General features: G+C 34.9%; 1 protein-coding gene across 1 annotated transcript in view; it reads left to right on the forward strand.

Annotated features, from left to right (window-relative positions):
- CSMD3 (CUB and Sushi multiple domains 3) overlaps window positions 1–27,214 on the forward strand; it is a 609,188-nt gene that overhangs the window by 521,584 nt on the left and 60,390 nt on the right. Inside the window, 10 exon segments of the mRNA XM_030493685.1 lie at window positions 2,089–2,266; window positions 4,685–4,830; window positions 5,802–5,882; window positions 6,988–7,101; window positions 11,916–12,104; window positions 12,539–12,685; window positions 15,151–15,339; window positions 18,013–18,198; window positions 19,501–19,695; window positions 20,539–20,712. Coding sequence (XP_030349545.1) covers window positions 2,089–2,266; window positions 4,685–4,830; window positions 5,802–5,882; window positions 6,988–7,101; window positions 11,916–12,104; window positions 12,539–12,685; window positions 15,151–15,339; window positions 18,013–18,198; window positions 19,501–19,695; window positions 20,539–20,712 — 1,599 coding nt within the window.

The raw sequence follows: 27,214 nt of genomic DNA on the forward strand, positions 1-27,214 counted from the left end.
TCTGAAAGGGGAAGAATTTAACTCATTACAGTTAAGTTCCACCTCCATTTTCTGGATCCTGAGGAAATAGCAATGGTTTATGCCTTACAGCTAAACAGATGAGCTTTTCCCTATTACTTAGTTCTAGCTGTATTTTCAGTGCCTCAGAGTCAAGAAAATAATTTATGGAATGGAGTGATTCTGTTTCTTTGAATTACCTTACTGGAAGCAAGAATTTAATTAGTAAATTCTAAGATGCCCAAAACATGCTGCTGTTTTGAGTATCAGTTCTGGTGAAGTTCCTGAACAGGGGTGGAAAGTTCTTTGTTTCTACTTAATGTGATGTGAAAAGAGGAAGAAAAAGCCCCCAGCCTAACTGATAATAGAATTCTAACATGTGTGCTATGCTTCATGATTAGACTGCCAACATTACTCAGGTTCCAGTGAAATTTCTTAAATTACAACGGGTTTTATGCAAATATTTACCATGGTATTTTTAGTAAAGGGGTTTTGACATTTTTATAAGCTACTGATGTTTTTGAGTTTTGTTTATTTTTTCTTTATTGTCGAAGGAAAAAGATAATTTGTTATGTTCTAGTTGTACTTTGTTTGACTTGAGATAAAAGCCTTGTGTTCAAAAGTATTAAAATGAAGCAGGCTTTTTTGTATATGCCTACTGCCAGAAATGTATGGTATGTTTAAATTCGTATTTGCTTTAATATCATTATTGTAAGGCAGCATATACTAAGTATTGTTTAATGCCTTAGACTTCTTGAAGCAGACAGCCAGAGTTGTATCACTAAACATGCTTCCTGTGTAAACAATTTTGTTCTTTTCTTGAGTTCTCATGCACCTAAAATCCCTCTAACCTGTGCTCAGCAGTATCTACTACTCTCTGACCCTTCTTAACTCATCTCCCTCACTTTCATCCATTTGGAAGCTGTTCCCTCTCCTTTTCCAAGAAATCTCATTGCCTGGCAATCATCAGCCAATGTCTTCACTCCCCTAAGACCCTGCTGCAAAAGGAATTCTGTCTTCACTGCTCAAAACCCCTCGAGACTTTGAAGCTAGAAGCTGAAGAAAAGCAGTATACCAGCTGTTGAGTCTGAATGGATGAGGTGTGACTGAAGGTGTCCTTACCCTACAGTTTAGCACCAAAGTGTATATATAAACCGTAACACATACTTTACCTAAAAACAAACAATGCATAATTCCTATATGTCAAAGCTATATTTCCAACAATCTGTTCTCTAGTTATAGGTTCTTCAGCATATTTTAGGAAATCTGGGTTGTCATTCCATGCCCTTTTTGGGGTGGAGTGAGGAGGAATGTATGCAAAATAAAGAAAATTATACAGTTTTAGGATTTGTTCACTTTTTCAGAACTAGGTTTCTATAACATAGTTTCTTTTCTATAATAACAGGTGGTGTCACATTCAGCATGTGTCTGAAACCTCTGTGGAGAAAATCATCGAGTTGCAACTTAACAGTTTTCCTGAAGTGCATAGTTCCAAAAGTCCAAAATATGTATTGTCAATCTTACACTGTATGATGTCTGAAATCAGTGCACTTCATCAAGAATTACAGAAAGGATTTTTTTGTATACCAGAATTTATCTCCGGAAACGCAAAATTGCTGTTCATACTATAGCACACAGTATTTTTCATTTTTTAATTCCCCTCAAATTTTTTCTCGTCCTTCACTTAGCATATCTCTTTCACTTAATAATTTCTGTTAGGTACCTTCTTGTGAAAATAAATGAAAGCAATTAATGTGTTTCACTGCTAATTTGTAGCTGCCATTTACACAAAGCTGTAACAAAGTGGTTTTCAATTATACAGGGAATAATTTAACCCAGTGTCTAAATATTACGTTACTTTCCAGTTCTGATAGTATTTAGGACATCAGAATTATATTTTTTCTTTTAGATTTTACTAATAATGTCAAAATAGACTTATAACTCTGAAAAAAGCTCAGTAAATCACAGCAATGGTTTTACACAATCTAGTTATATTTTACCAAATGTGTTTAAAAGAAGAGCTTTTACATGCTCTAAGTAGAATGCAAAAAGCAACTAATGTTTTTTTTAAAACAAATGTCTTTTTCATAGCTCTCTGTGGAGGAAATATAACTGCAATGAATGGCACCATATACTCTCCAGGATACCCTGATGAGTATCCAAACTTTCAAGACTGCTTCTGGCTTGTAAGAGTACCACCTGGAAATGGAATCTACATCAATTTCACAATTCTTCAAACAGAGCCAATATATGATTTCATAACTGTCTGGTAAGAAAACACTTCCGGCATTTTTTTTTTTTTAATCTTCGTGTGACACAATGCAACAAAGTATGGATTAAAAAGAGTATATTTCTGATTTTACCCTTGAAACTGGTGTTCCGTCTAGGGGAAATTTTGCACTAAATGTTTTCAATGTACCATTCTCTCTAGATAGCACTGGACATGAAGTTGCATAGCCCTTGTCTTAAGAATTCAAAAACAATCATAGCATGCCTCAGTTTGTTAATGGACTAAAGCATACAGAAGAATCAATATGACAGTTCATCAACAACCAAGAGAAAAAATATTTGAGTGATAATAAGCAGTTGCAGATTTGTGTATTTCAATGTTTTAGAGTATTAATAGAAGAAACTACAGCAACGCTTTCTTAATTTCTGGCAAGTTGGCTTCTTTTAAACTGTTAATAATACAGAAAAGGAGAGACTCTTTATTTGGCTATGACAAAAAGAGTTGAGCTAACAATAAACGTAAACAAATTAAATTCTCTAGATACCTGATTCCATGTCTATCATGAAGCTTTTCAGACATTTAAGTCTTAATTAAAGCCCCTATTATTCTTAGTTGCAAAGATGGTAAAGGCAGAAGGATGTAAGGAAGTATAACAGCTCCAATAGTAATCTTGAAACTGTTATCAGTGAGTCACCTAGACATTTCTACAGTGGCTAAGGCCTTTTGGAAGCTTGCCTAAAACAATGATCCACTGATAATTGAATCTGCAGGTTGAAAATCAACAAGTTGAGAGAGTAGTCTTGCAGTCTGAGTAGTGCAAAATAATGAGAGGTAATTTGGAATATTACTTATTAATTTTATGTTTCTGTTGCACAAAAATCTAATTTGGATTCATATAAATTCATTTAACTGAGGATTTCCTTCCTACTTTCCTAAACATTAAACAGTTCTCTATATGCTTTTGTGAACATTTCTGTAGGTCCTGGAGTTTTTTTCATCATGTGTACTACAAACTGTCTTGGCCTGCATCCCAGATACTTGGTTACTATGTCTTAAAGTCTAACCAAAATTTGATTAGAATATGTACTCAGACTATTGCCCTGATAAAAACCAGATAATTTTGAATCCCTTTAACTCTTCTCCACTTGTTTTGTGTATCAAATTTAGGCTGACCTTCAGAATCTTTTCTGAATTAAATTACACTTTTGTGTTCATACAGACATCTTTTCTCTATTTTATCTCACAAATACTAGAACACCACTGTCCACTTTTAGTGCTTCTTCCATTTGGCTCTTCCTTTCTACCAAGTGATTTCATGTGCTTACAGTTGTCCTGGCTGTGTTACAAATTTAGATCTTACACTAAAATTAATTTTATATACTATGAGCCAGGTTTTTTTCATTATGTGTTCTTTGCTGATATTTTAAAATGTTTTGTATCCTGTTTAGATTAACATCACTTTTAGGAGAATACTCTGCAATAAAAGCATCTGTTATACTATTCATATATATCTAGTGTGTAAGCATACACATGACGGCTATATAGTTATATCTTTTATGCAACTTCTGGGATATTCTTTACTTACAGAACTGATTATAATTTTTCTGGCAGTTTCTAATGGAAAAAAGAAAAAGACATTTTACTCACAATTCAGATGCTTCTTGAAATCATACTATTTCCCTGATGTATGGAGGGGAAGGGGCAGTGGGTGAAAATTTGGACAAATATATTACTGCAAAGTTTTCAAAACAAAAAAATTTCTTTCATTTCATTCTATTTCAGATTTCAGTTAGGATATCTTATGCCAATAAGAATTAGGAAATTGAAACTTTCATTATTTAATGTTGATCAATTTTGATCTAGAAGGAAGCGAGTAAAAAAAACATAGTTCCTGTACAGTTCCCCTGTTGTTTAGAACTAACTTTGATTTATTTTTTCTATTGGAATGAGTATTTCTTTCTTCCATAAGGTAGCAATGATCTTACCAGCAGTACATGTATTTAAAAGATAGCATTGTATCATTTAATTGGGGGGGGGAGGGGGAAGGAGAGGAGGGGGAAGAAGCTAGGTTAAAAAATACTGACAGAATTTCTAAATATAGCATTCTTAAAATTATCCTTATAAATAAAATATGCTATTGTAACTCTCCACATGCAGATTTGAAGTAATCTTGTATTCATTAAAGTATAAACATTTTGGTTTTATTTTTAATCAAGCCAATATTAACTTATTTTCTTTTTAAAATGGAATAATATTCATCTGTTATTTTTCTTAAAAATGACCAAATTCAGAAGACTGGGAGACATGAGCAGTGTTAGGTTTATTTATTCTCTGATAGCCACATTTGAAAATATAGATACATAAACATGAGCAGTCTGTGGCAGGAAGATGAAATACAGTCAGAAATTAAATTATTTGTTTGAACAAAGAAAAACCTTTTTGTATCTGTTTTCTTAGGGATGGACCAGACCAAACTTCTCCTCAGATTGGACAATTTAGTGGCAACACTGCATTAGAATCAGTCTATAGCACTTCCAATCAGATTCTGATCAAGTTTCACAGTGACTTTACTACCAGTGGCTTCTTTGTACTTAGTTATCATGGTAAGTGTGACAAACGGCAGTATTTCACATGAAGCTATGAATGAATGAATGAAATAAAGCTGAATCATCATCTGCCATAAGTAGGCGATGTTTCCTTGCTAATGAGAGATGCTATATGAAAATGTAGTTTCAGTGAAAACCAGACTCAGTGGTCAACCTGAGTGTACACCTTAAAAAGTAGATGACTATAAGTACTCCAGTGTGATTTCTTTGGCCTATTTTTGTCCTAATTGCATTCAGATCGAAGAGAATTTTGTCTGTGTCCAAACACAGACCCATCTGCACAGGTTCTCCGTGAAAAAAATACAGCTATATACCTTCTGCCTACTCTTCCTACTTGTCTTTTTTATCATTTGTTTCATTTAACTATTTATTTTGCCTTGCTGTTGCATACATATTTCATGTGAAACTTCAAATTTGAAGTTTGAAAGCAAAATTCTTCTCTGAGCCTGTCTGCAGGTGAGATGGGCTCCACAATATTTATTTACTGGGAAATTTCACATTCAAACTGATTCCGTCCTTCAGTTATGCTTCATCTACGTAGAATCTTTTAGATTCTAAAACTTGTCTTTTTTTACAGTTTTAAAAGTGGAAGCGTTCAGCAGTAAAAATGTATTTAAAAAAACCAAACCAAACAAAACAATGATTGCACAATACATAAAATATTTGCTTTTCAGATGAGATCATGTAAGTGAGGAAAATGACAGCTGTTTCTAAGCTTCTTAGGTATTTATGAAGAGGGTTTTGCCACTGAAATTAAATAACTAAAAGATCACAGATGCAACTTCCAATTTTTCATTAATTCTGAAATTAATACTTCGTTTTTTAATTCTCTTGAAAGTTTCAAAGTAAATGAATAGATGTTTGGTTTTTTTATCCTGTTAATGTGGTTATTGAATCAGTTATGTTTGCATGGCTGTGTTAACTGTCTAAGTATGGGAATGTCAATTGTGCGTTCTTTCTGTTTATAGCCTATCAGCTCCGGGTGTGCCAGCCTCCAGCAAGTATACCAAACGCTGAAATTCTAACTGAGGATGGTGAATTCGAAATAGGTAACAGAAGAGAAAATAAAAGGAACTTTTTTTTTCTTTTCTTTTTTCTTTTTTAATTAAAAAAACCCACAACAAACCTGCCATGGACAGAAATTTCTTGCTTTTCAGGATGCAAGCCATGCTTGTAAAATGTTAGATTTATATTTGAAAATAAATTTTTTACAAAGTCATTCCTCTTCCTTTAACTTCCTGAATCCTATATGTATAAGTAACACAGTAATTTGTTTCTAATTAACTTCATTTTAAAAAACATTTTTCATAATGTTTAGCAGAAAACATTGCTTTATACAGAAACAAAACTCACAAGAAGACATATAGACAGTGGTTTATTCTGTAGCAGAAATCAAGTATTGTGACCTGAAGAGTAAAATCAAATTTGTAAAAATTAGGAAGATCTGAGAAGGGGATGACATTCTCACCTTCTAAGACATGTTAATAATATTACCTAGACACCTCTCTGTCAAAGAAATATGATTTGTATTATCAGATGTCAAATGTCAGATCAACTGTTTTTGCTCACATTATGGCAAAGAAAAATAAATTTATTTTTAGTAGAGTCCAATATTTGATTAATTATACTGGCAACAAAGAGAAAAACATCAAAATTTTTAGTCTTATTGGTACATAAAACTGTATGAATTTTTAATTTCTTAATTAAAAATTACAGTTTCTAATTCTCATTACGCCAAAGTTAGATATCAACTAAATCCAGTTCCTATTTATTTTTCCCCCTCTCAGGATTGTATAAGTTACTGACTCAATCTTATCTGTTTATTTAGTTCATAATGGTTATACAGTAAATTATATTGCATAAAGCTTTGTGGACACATGATTCACACAGCACCAGTCAAACCCAGACAAATTAGCAAACTATCCAACAAATAATGTGGTGGAAACAGTGATAGATGCAGCACAGTGTGCAACACAATGCTCATTTACCACATTTCTTGGACTAATCAAAGTTGTTTATGCCAGAGGTCATTTAGCCCATTATATATGATGGCAAGAAACTTCATTAATCAATAATGTTTTCAAAGCAAAAAGTCCCAGTTAATTGCTGTTTAATGTTTCTTATGTTTGTGTTTTGTCTTGTTTTTCCAAACAGGAGACATAATAAGATACCAGTGTCAACCAGGCTTTACATTGGTTGGTAATGAGATTCTGACTTGCCGACTAGGTGAAAGGCTTCAGATGGATGGAGCACCACCTACTTGTCAAGGTTTTTTTATCCTTTTTCTTTTCCTCCTGCCAGACCAGCTGAATGATGATTCCTTAAATAGTCTCCACTATGTCTTTACCAAAGATGGCATACTGAAAATATTTCAGACTTTTTGATATTATTCCCAGTGCTAGCACTGTTGGTTATGGTAAATATGCATCATATATTAATGCAAAATAATCAGTAACGTTTTAATAAATTTGATGAGTTTAAAGGACTGCTGCTCTCCTTTGTGAAAATAATTTTTGGAGGGAGTCTAAATTTAATGTATAATGAGACATAATAGTATGAAAGTTTATATGGAAATGCTAAAAAATGCTGAATTAGTATAGCATGGATTTGGGTGAACAAGATCCTAACACCGTTTTTCAGTGCAACTTTAAGTGCTTACTTTTTTATTCAATGTATTCCAAAGAATAGGTTTTCTGTATGTGTGTGTGTGCCCACGTATGTTTATGTTTTCCACCTTTTATTGAAATTGTGAGTAGAGAGATATAACACTACCTCATTGTTAAGGTTGAAACAATATTAAAACCTGACAGAGACATACATGCTGATCCTGAGGCATTCTCTCAGCATTTGTTGCTGAAGGCATATTTATATTCGTCGCAAGACCCAAAACAAAATTCTGTGCCTAAAATTTATGTCTTTTATAATTATAATACGCTACACTGGTTTATGTACAAGCTACCATACTTTAATTGTGCAGGCTAAGCTCATTGCGTAAGTCACTCTCAAGAAATGAACTCAGTTCTTCTGTTGGTTCATGTTTGTATTAGTTTACTAATTCTTTTCACTAGGCAGAGCACAGGTTTATTGTTAGACTTCACAGTGTTAACTTCTGTTGCCTTAACCTTGTGTATGTTAGACACTTTACCAGCTGTTTGATGAGTTTTGGTGAAATTTTGCTTCAATTTTTAACTTGAAATAAATTAATACCCACATTCAACATTCATTTATTTATTAAATCTGAAAAGTGCTGCTGAACAGAATATGAATAACTCTAATTTAATTTTGAATCCAATGTATTGCCATAAAGACATAGTTGTTAATAATGAAGTATCTCTAGGAGAAAATGTTGAAGCAAAATGTATTTAAGATTTTATTTGGTGATTTTAATTGTTCCAGCTTAGTTTACACCACACTTAGTACTATTTAAAAACTGTGCCACTTTGTTTTCTATTTTTCAAATATTTCTTAAAATTCTTAAACATTTCCTTCTTTAGATCAGAAAATAATCACTAAATTCCACAAGCTTGTGCCAATGCATATCATCTTCTTTTGTTAAAACATATTTCGCATATGCAGTATATAACTTTGTCCTTAATTTTCCTTGAAATTATCTTCTACTTGCAGGACAAAATGAAAGCTTCAGAGTAAGAAGATTCAAACTGTGTTTTATATCATAATCAGAGGACCCTGAGAAAATTCTTGAATGATGACTCTCAGCTATATCTCAGCTACATTAGCTCTAGATTCATAAAAACACTTAGCTACCTGATTCCCAAGGGAATCCATTGAGCAGGAAAAAGTCTTTAAGCCCTTTGTAAAATTCCTGAGAGATGTTTAGCTGAAGATCCTGAAATTGAGGACAGTTTGCAAAGCAGAACCATACAGAGACAGCAAAACTGGCTGTAAATAAACCATTGCAGCCAGATGAAAAAAAAAAAAGCAGCATGTCTTTTATTTGCTAGATGCTTTTCCTGCCTCACCTCTATATGTGTGTGTTTATATGTATGTATGTGTAGAGCTGACAGGATCAGTTTTTTCATTTGCTTGAGATAAAGTCTGTATCACAAGTAGCCCATCACTGTAGTTTGGCAGCCAGATTCTAGCCATAGGAGTTTTCTCACGTGGAGGTGTTATAGCCAATCTCTTCTTGATGAATTTAGACAAATGCAGGACATGAGAAACAACTTTTTAAAGTTAGGAATTAAATGCTAATTTTGAAAGTGAGAGATGAGTATTTTAAAATATGTGGACAGATTGCTTTCATTTTTTCAAGGTCAGGTTGGATGGCTCTTTGAGCAATCTAATCTAGTAAAAGATGTCTCTGCCCATGGCAGGGGGTTAGACTAGATGATGTTCAAAGGTCCCTTCCAACCATAATAATTCTATGATTTTATGATTCTTACGAGGTTTGTTTATGAAGATGATTGCTCTTTATTGCTCTCACTTTTTCTTCTTTTCTGTGTTCTCTATCTGTCTTCATAGTCCAATGTCTTTTCCCCCATCAAAATCTGATTTTTGTTTTTAATAAGCCAACATTTTTTGCAGTGTTCTGGAGAAGTCTAAGATCCAATTATTTTCTGGTATAACTTTTAATGGCTTAGTACTAACTCAGTTTTGTGTAAGCGTTAGTTGTGAATAGAAAAAAACCCAGATTTTTAAGGCTCCTGTTTAGTAGTGTTCAGTTCTGAATAAATTGTAGGGACTTGTTCATTTATCATGAAGCAAAACCAGTTATTGGAAAAAGTTCCAATGTCATGGTTTAACCCCACCTGACAACTAAATATCACATAGCCTCTCACTTACTTCCCACCCAGTGAGATGGGAAGGATGATTAGAAAAAGATAAAAACTGTGGGTTGAGATAAGAGCAGGTTAATAATTGAAATAAAGTAAAATGTGATAACACTGCTACTACCACTAATAGCAATTGTAATGAAAATGGAGACAACAAACAGAGGGAGAGAGAAATAAACCCCAAGACAGACAAATGATGCACAACACAAGTGCTCACCACCTGCTGACCAATACCCAGCCCAACCTGAGCGGCAATCAGCCCCTCCCAGCCAGCTCCCCCCACTTTATGTACTGGGCATGACATGCTGTGGTATGGATTATCCCTCTGGCTAGTTTGGGTCAGATGTCCTGTCTCTCCTTCCTCCAGTTTCTTGTGCTGCTCCTCACTGGCAGAGCATGAGAGATCTTGACAGCTACTAAGAGAAAGCTTAACTCTGTTCCAGATGAAATGGTATTATCAGATGTTTTTATTCTGTGTAGACCTAGTGAATCCAGATAAATTCAAAATCAAGCCTCTTCATCATATTTTTAAACACCATTTTTCTCAATTTCAACAGCTGCTTTAAATGTTTGTGATAAATTATTTACAAAGTAGCATTTTTCCTGCTAGCATCCTGTGTCCTGCCTGAAACTATGACAGTTAAGTATAGACAGAGCTGCTATGTGTATTCCAGCATAGCTCTAAGTGGAAGATTAATAACTTCAGAATATGATGTGGAAAATAAGAAAAAGTAATTCTTTAGAGTACGGTGAAGGCATGGTTGGCAATACCTGCTGAAGAGGTCAGGAGGGATGAGCATGTGTCTTTTCTCATCCCTGCAGGAAACAGTCACGTTGTGGGGTTTAGCCTCTCCCAGCAATGTTCTTGAGAAAAAGATAAAGCATGTTCCTTTTCTTATTTCCTAGACTTAAATTTGGGAAGAAGGCTGTCAGCAATTAAGAATTTCTTATTTTTGTATTTTCTTCTTCAGATGACTTAACATCTATTCGTCAGGGAGAGAGTCTGTCTCTGTGTTAGAAGGAGGAAAGTATCTGTTTGTCTGGATTTGAGAGTTCACAGGATTTGTGAATGTATACCTAAAAAAAAATCTCTCATACACAGATTTAATAAAAAGGAGGTGGTTTGTAGACTCAGCCGGCACATCACATATATGACACAGTTGCACATCTGTTGTGTTTACCAAAGAACTGAAGGTTGATGAGGAATATGGAGTTTAAATAAATGAAATAATAAATAAATAAATAAATAATATATAGAGATATATGTATGTGTCAGGGTAATATTTGGATTTTTGCTTTTAAGTGGGGCAGAAATCCCCTAATTTTTTTCTCATAATTTGATCTTAAGTTCCTCAGAAAGTGTTTGTCATATGGTGAAATGTTGTACTGTTGTACATTTTTGTTAAAAGGAGGAGCCCAAAGTCATCCTGATATTGTTTAGCTCATTAAGGATTATAACAGCAACATACTGACTGCTACTCATAAGCTTTGATTTTAAGAACTCTTCTTTGCTACTTCTTTTGGTAAGAGATAGGAAAGACATAGGACTGTACTAGGTGTGGTAAAGAAAAAACAGATGTTTTTTATTGCATGTAAAGCAGTAACCTAGCATTTCCTGATGTTTCTATGAATCTAAAAACTAAATAGCTGGATTAGCATAAGTTGTCTTGTTGTCTAATTAGTCCTTCTGAACAACAAAATGTCAGCCTGAAGCATGTCTTTTATTTACTAGAACAAAGCCATCATGTCTGAATAGTGCTTACATTTTGTGTAGATACATCAGTGTTCTTGGAGCTTGATTGAGGAACTCAAAATTAAGGTGCTACTTTATACAGACAGGTTGTGGGAGGAATTAGTTACTCTTTATTTAGACTATGCCAACCAAAAATCACAGTTTCTTCAAGTTTTGCTTTAGGTGCAAGACTTTACGTGGGATTATCGCTGGCAGTAATAGTAATCTGAGGAAGAAAAAAAGTCTACGATTCACTTTTTGAACAGTGCAACAATTTCGTACTTAAGTACAGCCTACAAGAATATCTTATCTTGTAGAGAATGAAAGAAGAAAAATGTCATTAATAACTTCTGAGGGTTGCAGGGCTTATTTTCAAGATATTCATTAATTTAGAGTTTTATTCTAACTGACTTCGAAATGATTTTCTAAAATGTTGACAGTCCTTATGATTTACAGAACTGAGTAATGCAGATCTTTTAAACTCTGGAAAATCTTGCCAATCGTATGAAACAGAAATATTGGTCTTTAGCATTTTTACTGATCTTTCTGTTTCACAGTTCTCTGTCCAGCCAATGAAATGCGTCTGGATTCAACAGGAGTAATACTGAGCCCTGGATATCCTGACAGCTACCCAAATCTCCAGATGTGTGCGTGGACCATTACTGTGGAAAAGGGTTATAATATAAGCATGTTCTTCGAATTCTTCCAGACAGAAAAGGAATTTGATATACTTGAGGTTTTTGATGGTAACTATAGGATGCACAACTTTGGATGGTCCTTTTTCTCTATATATGTATTTTACACTGCATCTATATAATCACTATTGGTTATGCAGACCATAATTTGTCAGTATATATATGTATATAAAAAAAAAAATCTTAAATGAGAAATGATTTTGATTTGTTGTGCTAAAAAGAGCTGTTGGATTACTGTTTCAAAATTGTACTGGATTAATTATGTTTAGAAATAATTTTGTTTCTGAACAAATATGTTCTGTCTAATGTATAACATATAACATCAACTTCTATTTTTTAATTCACATTATTTTACCATTGCTTGGAGGATGTTTTGTATGTATATTAATTGTATGTATATAATTCACTGTGTGTTATTTTAAACTTTGTAACTCCCTTTTTCCCTTTTTCTTTTTTTTTTTCTTTTCTTTCTTCCTTGTATCAAGGACCAAATAGCCATAGCCCATTGCTCATTTCTCTCAGTGGGGACTATTCATCTTCTCTAAATATAACCAGCCATGGCCATGAAGTATTTCTCCGGTGGTCAGCAGATCATGGCACCAATAAAAAAGGTTTCAGGATAAGATATGTGGGTATGTAAATCAGACTTTCTTTGATGTGTGTAAAATTTCAATGTGCAACATAATTTATTTATGTGAAAATGGTAATGTAAGCTAAATTTTGCAACATTAATTTCCCAGACTGAAAAGAAATCCAACCTGCTTTGTATATGAACCTGATGATACTAATCTTGTGAGTTAAAAAACCCACACATAATGTAAGCAGGATATATGAAACACGTGCTCTGTAGAGATTTAAGCAAATATTTCACAGGACTTTAAAATGGCATAAGCCAGTACTGAAGATGAAAGAAACAGCATGCCCCTTCTCCCTCCCATCACTTATTTGCGCTCACGTGCCTCTCTGTTTTTCATTACTGGATCATTAACACTTTCGGTGGTACAAAGGAAGAGGTGTAACAAGGCAGGAGTGAACAGCTATAAGGTGGAAAAATGTGAAACTCAGAAGGATGGAACTCCTTGAGGTTCAACAGAAGCAGCAATCAGTATTAGAAAAGATCAATTAGTACGCCAGAAAGCCAGCATTGTGTGTGCTATTAAGTCTAATGAACATATTTATGAATAGTATATGAAGATGGTACTTGACAGATTGACTTTTATATAATTGCTTTTGCAGAATTACTGTATAATGCCAATTTTTACTGGATACTACTATTCATTAATCAAGTTAAAGTAGATCTGTTGCAGTTGACAGCAATTGCACAATTTTTTTTTATCATGACAAAAGATATGAAATACACTTAATGAAAAGGACTGGGAATAGTATCTGTAGATACTGGAAAAGTTACTGGCATAAAACAATTTCACTTCACAAAGGGGAGAAAGCAGTAGAGAATAAATATAAAATTCTTTCTGCTATGTTTTTTTTTGCTTTTTTCCTCACTCAATTTTTGTCTACTTCACTATTGCAGAAAAATAATTAGGCTAACAGTCTGTTACTCAGTATCATCATCATCTTTCCCTTTAGGAGGGAACAGTTTTCTCAGAGGTAAAATGTTTCTTGTATAGCTAGATAAAATTCACTTTTGCCTAGACATATTATATGTTATCTATTTTCATTGCATATATTACCTGTTAGATAGAAGAGAAAGTTCTTAAAACTCTCTTTCTACTGGCAGTGAGAGAACCATTAGGAGGTAGACAGGTAATATTTGCTGGTGGTCTGTACCACACAGAAAATATCACAGTATATTTTCTTATACACTAAAGAAGTAGGGTTGTGTATATGTCTGGTTCTTTCAAGAATATAAAGCAGGAGCAATTTAGTGTAAGGAAGAAAATATTTTTGTAGCATGTGATCTGAAAGATAGGGCAGTGCTTTAATAAAGAGTAAACAAATAGCCACATGACTCCATCCTGATCAGAAGAAACCTTTGCTTGAGAAAACCATTGCCCTGAAGTCATGGAATGTAGAAAGGCTTAAAGAGCAAGTGAAGCAGCACTTCTGTATTTGCCTGAGAAAATAGGTACCAGTAGTTTTCAGCATGTCTTCAAAGCATTCAAAACAAACTTCCAACTTAATTTTCTTTCCTTCAAAATGGGAAAATGGCCATCTTGGCTAAGCAGTCTTGAACCAAAATGATCAGAGGCGAAGTTAAATTCTTAAACAACATTTATCTTAACCTTGCTACCGGGTTATAGGTCCCTTCTGATCCATTCTTTTGGCAAGGTAGCCAAACCCAAGTGACTTACTACTCATGGACTTAATAAACAAAGGATTTAAAAGAAATATAAGCATAATGACAGTATAAGTAAGCAATCTTTAATGACACTTAAATTATACAAATCTTTTCAAATTATAAGAACTATCTCCCTTAAAGATCTTTTTGCTCTTATTAAGATTTCTGTGTTTGTTTGTTTGTTTTATAGTAGCTAAATAAGACTTCTGTAGGACTTTTTGTGTTCTAAATTAATCACACCAAAAAAAAATTAAAAAAAGCAGATTCAGTGTTTTTTCCATGGATTTATGATTACACTCATAAATATGATTAAAATCTATCTTAGATTTGCTAGTTCACTTCAGTTCATTGTATCACAGAACTTGAAATAAATGATTTATTCAGGACCAGAACGAAAAGATTATTTGAAAAGAGTTATGTGCAGTTTGTCCTTGATGTTTCCATCATTAAAAAAAAAGTATACTACTGAAATTAATACAATTGCAATAAATTTTATCATGAACTGAAATTCTGTAGCTTACTTGGTTTAAAAAAGAGGATGGTGCTAAAGAAAACAGTAATACAAGTGAACTACCACTATATTTCTTTTGGGATTACTAAAACCTGAAGCCCTTTTACTTTTCACCTTTACACTTTGTGAAATTGCTTGATGCATGCGTGATCAGGACATAAAATACAACAACTTAACAACTTTTAGTGATGTTTTCTCAGCTTGTTATTAGATGTCCACTGAATTGTCAAGAATTGTCATCTGGATTCTAAATGTATCTTTTATTTATTCAATATTTATATTTAAAGCTCTCTACTGTAGTACTCCAGAGTCCCCTCCACATGGTTTCATTGTCAGTCAGACAGGTGGGCAGCTCAACAGCATGGTTCGCTGGGCTTGCGATCGAGGTTTTCGGCTCATTGGGAAAAGTACTGCTGTATGCAGGAAGTCTCCATATGGTTATTACACATGGGATGTTCCAGTCCCAGCTTGTCAAGGTAAATTCTTTCATTATAAAGTAATACAACATAAGAAACTTTCTTTTTCCTTTCCTAATGTAAGCCATCAGTTTAAAAAGAATAGCAGGTAATTACATCATGGTCATGCCTTTCTACCAGAATTTTTCTATCTGATAAAACTTACAAAAACAAATATATTTTTTAAGAAATAGTATTTAGAATCATAGAATCATAGAATCGTAAGGGTTGGAAAGGACCTTAAGATCATCTAGTTCCAACCCCCCTGCCATGGGCAGGGACACCTTGCCCTAAACCACGTGGCTCAAGGCTCTGTCCAACCTGGCCTTGAACACCGCCAGGGATGGAGCATCCACAACCTCCCTGGGCAACCCATTCCAGTGCTTCACCACCCTCACTGTAAAGAACTTCTTCCTTGAATCTAATCTAAACTTCCCCTGTTTAAGTTTGAAGCCATTACCCCTTGTCCTACCGCTACAGTCCCTAAGGAAGAGTCCCTCCCCAGCATCCTTGTAATCTAGTTCCAACCCCCCAACAGAATTTCTTAAGACTGGCAGATGCTAAAAATAATCTACATCTCTGTGAGGGGAAAAAAAACCACATCAAATTTAAAATACGAAATTATTCAAAAAGTTCATTTGAGACTGAATATTTAGTAAAGTTCATTTATGATCCAAGAACTATATAGAAAATAGAAAAACCTGAAACTTGCTACATTTCCAAGAACAGGACACTGGATCAAAAAGCATTGCCTGTGATGCCATTCTAATCTTTCCTGGTTTAAATTGAAATTTAAAAGATCATTCATCAGGTTAACTCTATATTTAGTTCTTCTGCCTTATAAAAAGCAAATCATATTCTACTTAACAATGAAAAAGAAATGATCATTAAATACCCATCACAATTGTATTCTAATTCTTGCTTTCCTGAAAAAATGCTATTGTTCTGATAACTTAACCTATATCGCTATTCAGTGAACTATTAGAATGAATGTTTTTCATGAAACTTTGGAGATGTGTTTATTTAAAAAAACAGCAGAAATAAATGCTATGGGAATGTTCCATGTTAATGGACAAAAAGTCTTTGAACTATATGTTTCTAAGGGAAAGCAACCTAACCTTTAACAAAGGTGAAATAATCTCAGTTTAAAACGTTTTGAGAAATTTGTCTTAATACATAAAAAGCGTGCCTGTATTTTTAAATACTGAAATTGCCTCCTCCCCAAAAAAAGCACAGGCAATGCATTTGCTACACATACTGCTTAAGCTTTTTCCGCTCATCAGTTATCTAAAGAGTGCCTTCATGACAGTTATTTGTAGAACTTGATCAGATTGTTAATTAGATGTAGCAAACAATGTGGAATTAAAAAAACCCCAACAAATCAAAACAAAAACAACTTATGAAATTCAAATAGCAGATGGTTATTCTCAACATACTGAGTTCAGTAACGGAAATAGTTGTAATACTCAGATAATACTTTAGGAACAAATGGAGTTAAGTGCTTAATAATCTCATGGTGTCTGATCAAATACAAAGACTGTTGCTACCAACTGTTAGCATATTGAAAGTTATTTTATGTATATATGAATGCAATAATAGTTAATAACAGTTAATTAAAATTATGCATTATAAGGCTAGCTTTGCTACATGATATGAACTTACTCAATTCTCCCAGCAGGTGCTTGTGCACAGAAGGTGCTTTGTGGCCATTATATGTAGCTGCTGCAACTCACAACAGCAAACTCTTCAGATTCAATCTAAAAACAGATTACTACAGCAAAACCTCTCAGGAATAAGCTGCTTCTATACATCTAAGTTTCTGTTGTTTTGCTGAAGTGAAAATTATCCCACATGCGTGGATGATGCAGTTGATTTATGATACAATCACTCATACCAAAAGGTTGAGAATATCATCAGTAAATATCTCTCATGTTCTTTCATAAAGGATATTTACAAGACACAAGGGCTTTGCCATTCCCCCTACTACTGAGCAGCACAGTTTCACCACAGAGTAGTTCTAACTCATCTCCAGGCTGAATAACTCCAACTCTCTCAGCCTGTCTGCATTGGAGAGGTGCTTCAGTCCTCTGATCATCTTTGTGGCCCTTTGCTGGACTTGCTCCAACAGGTCCATGTACTTCTTTTGTTGGGGAGCCCAGAGCTGGATGCAGTACTGCAGGAGGAGTTTCACAAAAGCAGAGTTGAGGGGGAGAAGCACATAGGGCAGAACATTGCATAGCAGCGTGAGAGAGAGGAATGAGGGGAGTACCCCTTCAAAACGTCGCTCATCACTGGTCTCCACTTGGACATCAAACCACTGACAGCAAGCCTTAGAGTATGACCACCCAGCCAATTCTTCATCCACTGAGTGGTCCATGCATCAGTGATCTGTTCCACCAGTTTAGAAACAAGGATGTCACGCGGGACAGTGTCACATGCCTTGCACAAGTCCAGGTAGATGATGTCAGTTGCTCTTCCCTTATCCAGCAGCACTGTAACCCCATCGTAGAAGGTCACCAAATTGGTTCAGGCACGATTTGCCCTTAGCGAAGCCATGCTGGCTGTCACCAGTCACCTCCTTATCTTTCTTAGCATAGTTTCCGGGGAGCTACAGTGCATAAACTCTTTGAGGTGAGTGAGTGGAAGCTTATAGTGCAGAAGATAGAAAATAACTATGTCCTTCTCTTTATTCAGCAATATCGTGTGGAATTCCTAAAGCTCCATTAAATGGTGGGATATTAACCACAGATTACTTAGTTGGCACCCGTGTTACTTATTTTTGCAATGATGGATATAGACTATCAGCCAAGGAACTTACTACTGCAGTCTGCCAGCCAGATGGTACCTGGAGCAATCACAATAAAACACCTCGCTGTGTAGGTAAGTAACAAGTAAAAACTCTCCAGTGAGTAATTTTGTTTATTTATCCAAGGCACAAATCTTCACATTACTTAAACTTTCAGCTTCTGGTTAGTTTAATCTATGAATAACTGTTGGTATTAAATTATTGTGAAATACATATTTGAAATGTATATATGTAAGATATATATTGAAACATTCTGTGACAGAAGAAGAAATACACTAGGGATTATAGAAATATTCAAACTGATTATTAATTTATAGCTGAATCGAAGTTAATGGTTGCAGAGGTTTATGCAAAAGCCATCTCTTCAGTGAGAGTTTCACAGTTCATAAACTGTTAAAAAACCCTGTTTTCTATCAAGAATTTAAAAGGCTCTGGTACTCTGGGATACTTTTTTGAAACAGTTACTTTTTATTTATATTCAACCCATCATTATAATCCTACACCATCTAAACTTGGGGGAATATCGCTGACAAGAAAATGCATGTTCAGTCCCAAAGAGAAGTGGATACCATCAGTTATAAGTGGGGTATGAAAACCCAGGTGATCATAAGACTGATAAAGAAATGTCAGCGTATCTGTTGCACGTTAAGATTTTGTTTATCTCACCCAATGAATTTTGGAGAGGAAAGAAAACATACCCTAGAATGATTTTCAAAAATTTTTCCCTCTTTCCTTTTCTTCCTTTTTCTTGCTCTTGAAAATTCCATTCTCTCATGCCTTTTCCTTTATCTAAAGAACCAGTACAAATGGAGAGAAAGAAAGTAGTATCCAGCAAAAATGTTATTCTGTGCCTTTTGATCATATTACATGAGGGTTGTAGAACTTTTAGGAGGGGGTTGGAGGAAGTACATAACAATGTGTAGATTCTGAAAAAACATCTTGGATATGGATATTATTTTATCTGTCACCGATGTACAGCCTCTCTGAATAAGTCCTTAAGGTCTCATAGAATTTACCTGGGTAGAAAAATTGAAATGTAGCTAACATTTTAGTAAAGATTCTGATGGCTGACGTGAAGTGTCACAGTAATTCCATGACTATCAACCTACAGTGAATTCAATCATGGTGTAGATTCTGTATACACCAATTGCATAGCTCTATATACACAGTCACTGCTCAGTCTGGGCCATTGATCATTGCTTATTAAATAAGACAACTCGTACATGCTAACCACAGGCAATTTCAAATACAGCCTTGCTCTTCAAATATTATTTCACTGTGTTTAAAATACATTTCTGAATTAATAAGGGCACAGATTTTTCCTAATTTCCCTGTACTAAGCCAGAAATAACTACGTATTTTCATTATTTTGGAAGTTGTTACATGTCCAAGCATCAATTCTTTTACACTGGAACATGGAAGATGGAAAATAGTGAATGGTTCACATTACGAGTATAAAACAAAAGTAGTTTTCAGCTGTGACCCAGGATATTATGGTTTGGGACCAGCATCTATTGAGTGTCTTGCTAATGGCACCTGGAGTTGGAGAAATGAGCGGCCTTACTGCCAAAGTGAGTACATGTTGTATGTGCATCTGCTTTACAGACTTTAGATAATTTTTTTTTTGGCTGAATTAGAAATTAACTAATTAAATATTGGAATCTGTTAATTTGAAAAATGTTTCCTGGCTGGAATTACTGGGTATCCTAAAGGCTATTATTTACAAATACGGTCCATTAGGTTCAGTGACAAGGAAATACCTGTAAGCACACTTCTGGATTTTAAAGGTCCTTAAACTTATAAAAGTACAATTAATAGACAACATTTTCCTGTGTGATTTTCTAGTTCAGGAATTATGATTTAGAATTAATGAAAAGATGCTTTGAATTGTAAATAAATTATCAAGAAATTCCATCGTGCATCGTTCCCTCAATATAGCAATGTATTGTCTAAATACTAGGGCAAACATTTAATTTTGAGCTAGAAGATAAAAATGACATATTCCCAAAGAAAAATAAAGATAATTTTAAAAATACAACAATTTTGATATTCCAATGTTAAGAAAAAGTCACTGATAAAACTAAAGTAATTAATGTAATTAATGATGTCCTGAACTGTGCATTTTTTTAACTTTGCAGATACAATTTTAATTGGTGGCCCCCCCTTCTTTTTTAAGTATTATTTCTGGTGAAGTTAGATTCTTTGTATGCAGAGATTTTAATCTGTTTTTTTCTACAGAGAAAAATACGTAACACTGAAATTTATTTGTCTGGTTCACTGTAATTTAGGGATAAGTGTACTAGCTGATAATCAGTAAAAATACTGATAAGTATTTCTGGTTGATAATTATTATTGTATGTGTGCTTGCGATACTCAGCTGTACGTATCTGTTTTGATTTGGTTTTGCCATAAAGTTATTTCTTGTGGAGAACTTCCTACACCTCCAAATGGGAAGAAGATTGGAACTCAAATCACATATGGATCTACAGCTATATTTACTTGTGACTCAGGATACATGCTAGTTGGCTCTGCAGTGAGAGAATGTCTGTCTTCTGGACTCTGGAGGGGAATTGAGACCAGATGTTTAGGTATGGATACTATTGTCATGGCTTTCCTATTTTCTTTAGCAGACAAAAGTAAGTGAAGCGAATCAGCTTGTCTCTTTCTGTTAGCACAGACATTGAGGAGAGTGCTGCATTTTAAAAATTTGTGTGTCTGTATCTAATTATAACTATGGTTACCTTTCCACAGATTGAATCCCTTTTTCAGTATCTTCCCAACATACAAAACCTGTGTCACTGAGTTGCTGTGTATTTCTCTAAAGTAGACCTATACATAAGGAGTAAGACTGATTGATTCCAGATGTGTCAGCTTTAATCCATATTCCCAGTAAAATAAAATGCATAGAAGACCTGAACTCACTGGTTATGTTACAGATTTAATCTGTACACTTGCAAAAAACACAGGGAAAAAAAAATGTTTGTGGAAACTGACAGGAGCTTTTCAACTGTTTCTGAGAGAAAATCAGTATCCAGACACTATCAAATTTGACACACTTTAGTTGTACATCGTTAGGCATCTTCACTTATTTAAAATACTCAGACACCAGTCCCTGAAGAGTTTGTGAATAAAATGAACATGTGATCTCAGCAAAAGTATTTCAGGGCTTCTTTTTATGTCATTATTATCGTGTGTACCTTGATCTGGGTTATTGTGTTAGCTGCAGAGGCACTGATTTTAATGCTGCGTGCAATTAACATTTTAGTTTCAGTACAAATCAAAGCTACGATAGTGTTCCAATTTTAAAACACTCTATGAAGGTCATATTATACCTTGTTATTCATGGGGATATGAGAATGTAAAAGAACATCTAGGACTGAGACTTTCAGAAGAATCTGAACTATGCGTTATATATAGGGGTTGTTGCGATATCGCTTTGTGCAGATTGCTCTTTACCTTTTTTGTCCACTCTACATTCCAAATAATTTTATTTCTATAATACAGCATTTTTTGGTGCAAATCTTCACTTAAGCTTAATTTAGATGACTCATGAATGAGCAAAAGTGTTGCTTATCAAGCTACAGGTCTGAAGCTGGAATGTTTCCTGACATATAGATGAGGGGATAGACAGGCTTTGTTTATGTTTCAGTTTTACAGTGAAAATAATTTAGCAGAGAGAGATAAAAAGAAAAAAAAAGTCTTCATCTTGGTGTTTCTTTTTCTTCTAAGCTGTCAGCAATGGTAAGACAGACTTCTAAATCTAAAAGTTCAGGGGCACCATAATATGTGTGTAATCAGAATGTTCTGACTGTTTTTTGTTTTGTCTGGGGTTTTTTTTATGGCTTGTCTGCAAAGGTTACAGCTGTTGAAGTTTGGAGAAATGTAAAAAAGAGAAACATTACTCTAAAACCAGCCAAATTGTCTGCTATTTGTGAATAGTACCTTGAAAAAATACTTGCATGTAAGAATTTTGCCAAAATAACTTTATGTCAAGTGAAGATCACACAGAATGAATTTAATTTCTCCTACATTTGTAGAAATAAAAAAATTAATATAAATGTAGTAATAGGTTACATAATCTTTACTTTCAACCCTTCTCAGAAGAGATTAATTATAATTAAGTTCATATACTATATTGTCCAGTAACAGTAAACAGTTAAGAAAATGTGTTAAAACAGCTACAGGACTAGAGAGGAAAACAGTAATCTAAAAGATACCTTTTGTACCAGACTGATAGGACTACAGTTAATATTCAGAAGTATATCTTCAAAGCTTTAACGATAGCAAATTGTTGAAGAGAACGTGAATAGAAGTTTTACTTATAGAAATAGAGTGTAGTATTCATCATATATAGCATATGAAAAAGTATGTATGCCTTGGAAAAACAAATTAAAAAAAACAAAATGAAAAGATAATGACATAGCAAATTTGTAAGAGGGAGAGGGTAATGGCTACCATAACTGGTTTTGCAGCGACACTGCCTGCTGTGCTACATCACTGCAGGAATGAACTTTCTGGAATGACTCAGACTAACTTAGTTAAATTCTTGTTTCTTCAACAAGTGATTAAGCTAGAGGGATGGATTCAGCCAGTGACAAATCAGAAATCAGAAATTTGTTTAAGAAAGTTGAAAAAGAAAAGGTTGATGGAAGGTGGAGGAAATTAAGGACATGGTAGAATGTGGGAGAAGGGAAATAAGATACAGCAGGAAGATCTGTGGAGCAGATAATGATCCAAGAAATACATTTTTGTGCAACTTATGAATAAATTCTGGGGTTTGTTCTCAATCACTGAAAAATAGTAAGAAAAAAATATAAATTTCACTTTCTGCTTCTAAAGCTTTTCTGCTCACAGCCATTAAACTTTTTTATATTTTATCTTAGAACCTTTCCACTTTTACTTGCTGAAAAATGTACTTATGCTTGGACTCAAGTGGTTACCAGTGTATTTCTATTTTATGCATGAAAGGTGCCCTTAAGAGTACACTCTTGACAGTAATGAAATCCTACAGGATAAAATCCTTTTCCAAGTATTTTGGTTAAAAATACGGATTATTTTTTCAAAAGTGCTACTCAAATAATTTTGCTTATTCATTGTGTTAGATAATTTCCATTCCAGTTACGTGTAATTTGAGGAATTTATGAAAGGTGGAATAAATGAGAATACAGGTGTCAGCAGCAGAACCTAAAACTAGTTAGTGTTGAACCTAGATACAGAAGAGTACTAGAACAAGACAAGCTTTAAATCAAATTGAGTAACAATGATCATTAAAACAAATATTTTCATAACTATAGAAAATTTTTTATGAGGGTTGTTTATTTATTTTAATACCTGTAATCAGCCATTTATTAAACTGAGCATTTCCCAGAGTGAAAATACATAGGGTCTACTTCCTAGAAGGCTTCTTAATAGTTTCGGAATTTTAAACCGATATCTGAATGATGAATAAAATTTCTCAACATTTTCAAAAGTTCCGCTAACACTGAGATTGTCTTCTCTCACATTAACACTGTGCGAGAGAAGGCGAAGCAGTATCAGCTCTTCCCCCCCCCCCTTTTTTTTTTTTGCTAATGTAGCTTGGCATGAGGAAATACGTACTCATTTCCAGAAAGCAGCACAATTTTTAAAGTGACTGTAGAAGTTGATGTGGTAGAGATCAGTATGCGCTGAAATCAATTGTCTTGAGGTCTTTTCATAGAATCATAGAATAGTTAGGGTTGGAAAGGACTTTAAGATCATCTAGTTCCAACGCCGCTGCCATGGGCGGGGATGCCTCGCACTGAACCATGTTGCCCAAGGCTCTGTCCAACCTGGCCTTGAACACCGCCAGGGATGGAGCATTCACAACTTCCTTGGGCAACCCATTCCAGTGCCTCACCACCCTCACTGTAAAGAACTTCCTTATATCTAATCTAAACTTCCCTTGTTTAAGTTTGAACCTGTTACCCCTTGTCCTACCACTACAGTCCCTAATGAAGAGGCCCTCCCCACCATCCTTATAGGCCCCCTTCAGATACTGGAAGGCTGCTATGGGGTCTCCACGCAGCCTTGTCTTCTCCAGGCTGAACAGCCCCAACTTTCTCAGCCTGTCTTCACACGGGAGGTGTTCCAGCCCCCTTATCATCCTCTTGGCCCTCCTCTGGACTCACTCCAACAGCTCCATGTCCTTTTTATGTTGAGGACACCAGAACTGTACACAATACTCCAAGTGAGGTCTCACGAGAGCAGAGTAGAGGGGCAGGATTACCTCCTTCAACCTGCTGGTCATACTTTTGATGCAGCCCAGGATACAGTGGCTTTCTGGGCTGCAAGCGCACAGTGCACAGATTTGTTGGATTTTAAAATGTTTCCTGTATTACTTTGGTTACCATTTAATCATAGAATCATAGAATGGTTTAGGTTGGAAAGGACCTTAAGATCATCTAATTCCAACCCCCCTGCCATGGGCAGGGACACCTTCCATTAGACCGGCTTGCTCACGGCCCTGTCCAACCTGGCCTTGAACACTGCCAGGGATGGAGCATTCACATTTTCCTTGGGCAGCCTGTTCCAGTGCCTCAACACTGTCACAGTAAAGAATTTCATCCTAATATCCAGCTTAAAATCTACCCTGTTTAAGTTTGAACCCATTGCCCCTTGTCCTATCACTACAGTCCCTGATGAATAGTCCCTTTCTTTCCAAGAAATGCAAGCCCTGTAGAGAAGAAAGAATTTCCTGCAAATAATTCTTTCCTCCTCAGCTGAGGTCATCTTGACAGGTTAATTAACTTTGTTGAATAATAATCTAACTCTCTTTTTTTTAAGTAATATCTTGTTTCATAGAATTGTTTCACTTCTCTGCTCATGTTTGACATGGCTTACAGCTAAAATAATCATGGGCATGTTTTTGCCATATAATGCAAAGTTTCTGTATTCATTTATTCCTACTCTTGCATCTCAGAGTTTAACCTGCAGACAAGAAACCTCATTTGCAGCTGAGGTTTCAAAGGTTCTGACGCCAAGTTATTATGCTCATTCTTCATTGCTAAAGCTGGATTTCATGTCAAGTTAGGTAATTTATTTGGTGCTCACGTTATTAATATCTTTCATTCTTACTTTTTGACTAATTTTGTTTCTTAATAATATTTCATGTAGTTATTATTCTCAAGCTTTTGTAGACTGGAAATAGAGAATGTTATAGTGCTTCCCCCCTCAATTTGTGACTTTCCTGCAGCATTCACCCATTGCCTTTGCAAAAGTTACGTCTCTTGATTCAGTATTATAAGTTATGGGTTGCATTAAGACCTAGGGGCCTCAATTGCATTTACAGAACTGGTGTATATGTCTTTCATATCCATAACGTAGAAAAGATGGCACTACACACAGTCTTACAGTACAGCACTAAAATAAAGACATTGACAATGAAGAAGGCTATCCTGAAAAATCTAGAATAACTTACTCTAAAATATTCTAACACTCTAACCTAGTGTGAAGTCAGCTATTTACTGTTAGAGTGTTAGAATACTTTTTTTCCCGCCCAGTTAATAGTAATTATGATGACCTAATTGTTACAAATCATTGAATGGAGATTTTGCGTAACATTTGCTAATTTTATTTCAGCTTTTCTTCTATCTGTAACTCAGTTCTTAATGCAGTGCAGTAAATGTTCTACCTATCATTTGTTTGTATTGGCAATTTACCAGGCAAGGGTGTACTTATTTTTCTCTCATTTATTCTGATAAATGCAGATCAGAAGTACAATATCAATCTTTCTGCTTGAGCCACTTACTCCTGTATCTTCCACAAATCTTACATGATTATTTTTTCATATTTTAGTTTTCAGTGGCCTTCTGAGGTGACTACAGAGTTTTATGTTTGCTTGTAATTGGTCTTAGAATCAGAATATTACTTTGGGTATAAAAAAAGTTATAAAAAAAAAAGTTATATTCCATTAGATAATAACAGTACTATGAAATCTAACCATTCTAAGTAAGTATTCAATGACTTATTGGTTGTAAATTATAATAGAATCAGTATTTCTAAAAATGCTTGCTTATGTATTTGAAAAATAAATTTCCCATCAAACAAGAAAAATTATTTTAAAAAGTCAGTGTTGTTGCTCAGTGTTATAACCTTCGTTTTCCCAAAAGTACTCTTAGTTTTTCTCAGCATTCCTTTGCTTTCTATTTCCTTATTGTTTTTCATCTGTTTTCAGTTTTTTGGCATAGTTTTTCTGTCAGATTATGTTTGTCTTTACAGAGATCTCTTTCAATATGATACCCATTTTGCAGTATTTGCATTCAGTCCCCAGTGAAAACAGGCCACCTGCAGAGCTTAGCTCCTGAGCAGTTTTAGATTGCATTTAGGAGGAGTAATTTAGCTATCTCATTACAAAAGACAGTTAGCCACACCTTGTGGTTATATTGAATGAAGGCTAGTTATTACGACAATTAGTTCTATCATTTTTTCTTCAGTTTCATTATACTAAATTTCAAAACTAAAATGCTCATCTTCTGTAATGATTCAATTGGCGTATGACATTTATCAAATGAGAACAGATTTAAAATTATGTCACTTTATGGGTTTGCACTAGATTTTGCAGTGGTGAAATCATATATTACTCCATGTTTACTCCAGTGTAACAAAACTGACATCAGTTACGTGGTAGGTGATACATATATTTAGTACAAGCAAGTGAATAAGGGGGCTGGAGCACCTCCCGTATAAAGACAGGCTGAGAGAGTTGGGGCTGTTCAGCCTGGAGAAGAGAAGGCTGCGTGGAGACCTCATAGCAGCCTTCCAGTATCTGAAGGGGGTCTACAAGGATGCTGAGGAGGGACTCTTCCTTAGGGACTGTAGTGGTAGGCCAAGGGGTAATGGGTTCAAACTTAAACAGGGGAAGTTTAGATTAGATTCAAGGAAGAAGTTCTTTACAGTGAGGGTGGTGAAGCACTGGAATGGGTTGCCCAGGGAGGTTGTGGATGCTACATCCCTGGCAGTGTTCAAGGCCAGGTTGGACAGAGCCTTGGACCACATGGTTTAGAGCAAGGCGTCCCTGCCCATGGCAGCGGCGTTGGAACTAGATGATCTTAAGGTCCTTTCCAACCCTTA

The sequence above is a fragment of the Strigops habroptila genome, chromosome 1, assembly GCF_004027225.2.
Source record: "Strigops habroptila isolate Jane chromosome 1, bStrHab1.2.pri, whole genome shotgun sequence".
Lineage (NCBI taxonomy): Eukaryota > Metazoa > Chordata > Aves > Psittaciformes > Psittacidae > Strigops > Strigops habroptila.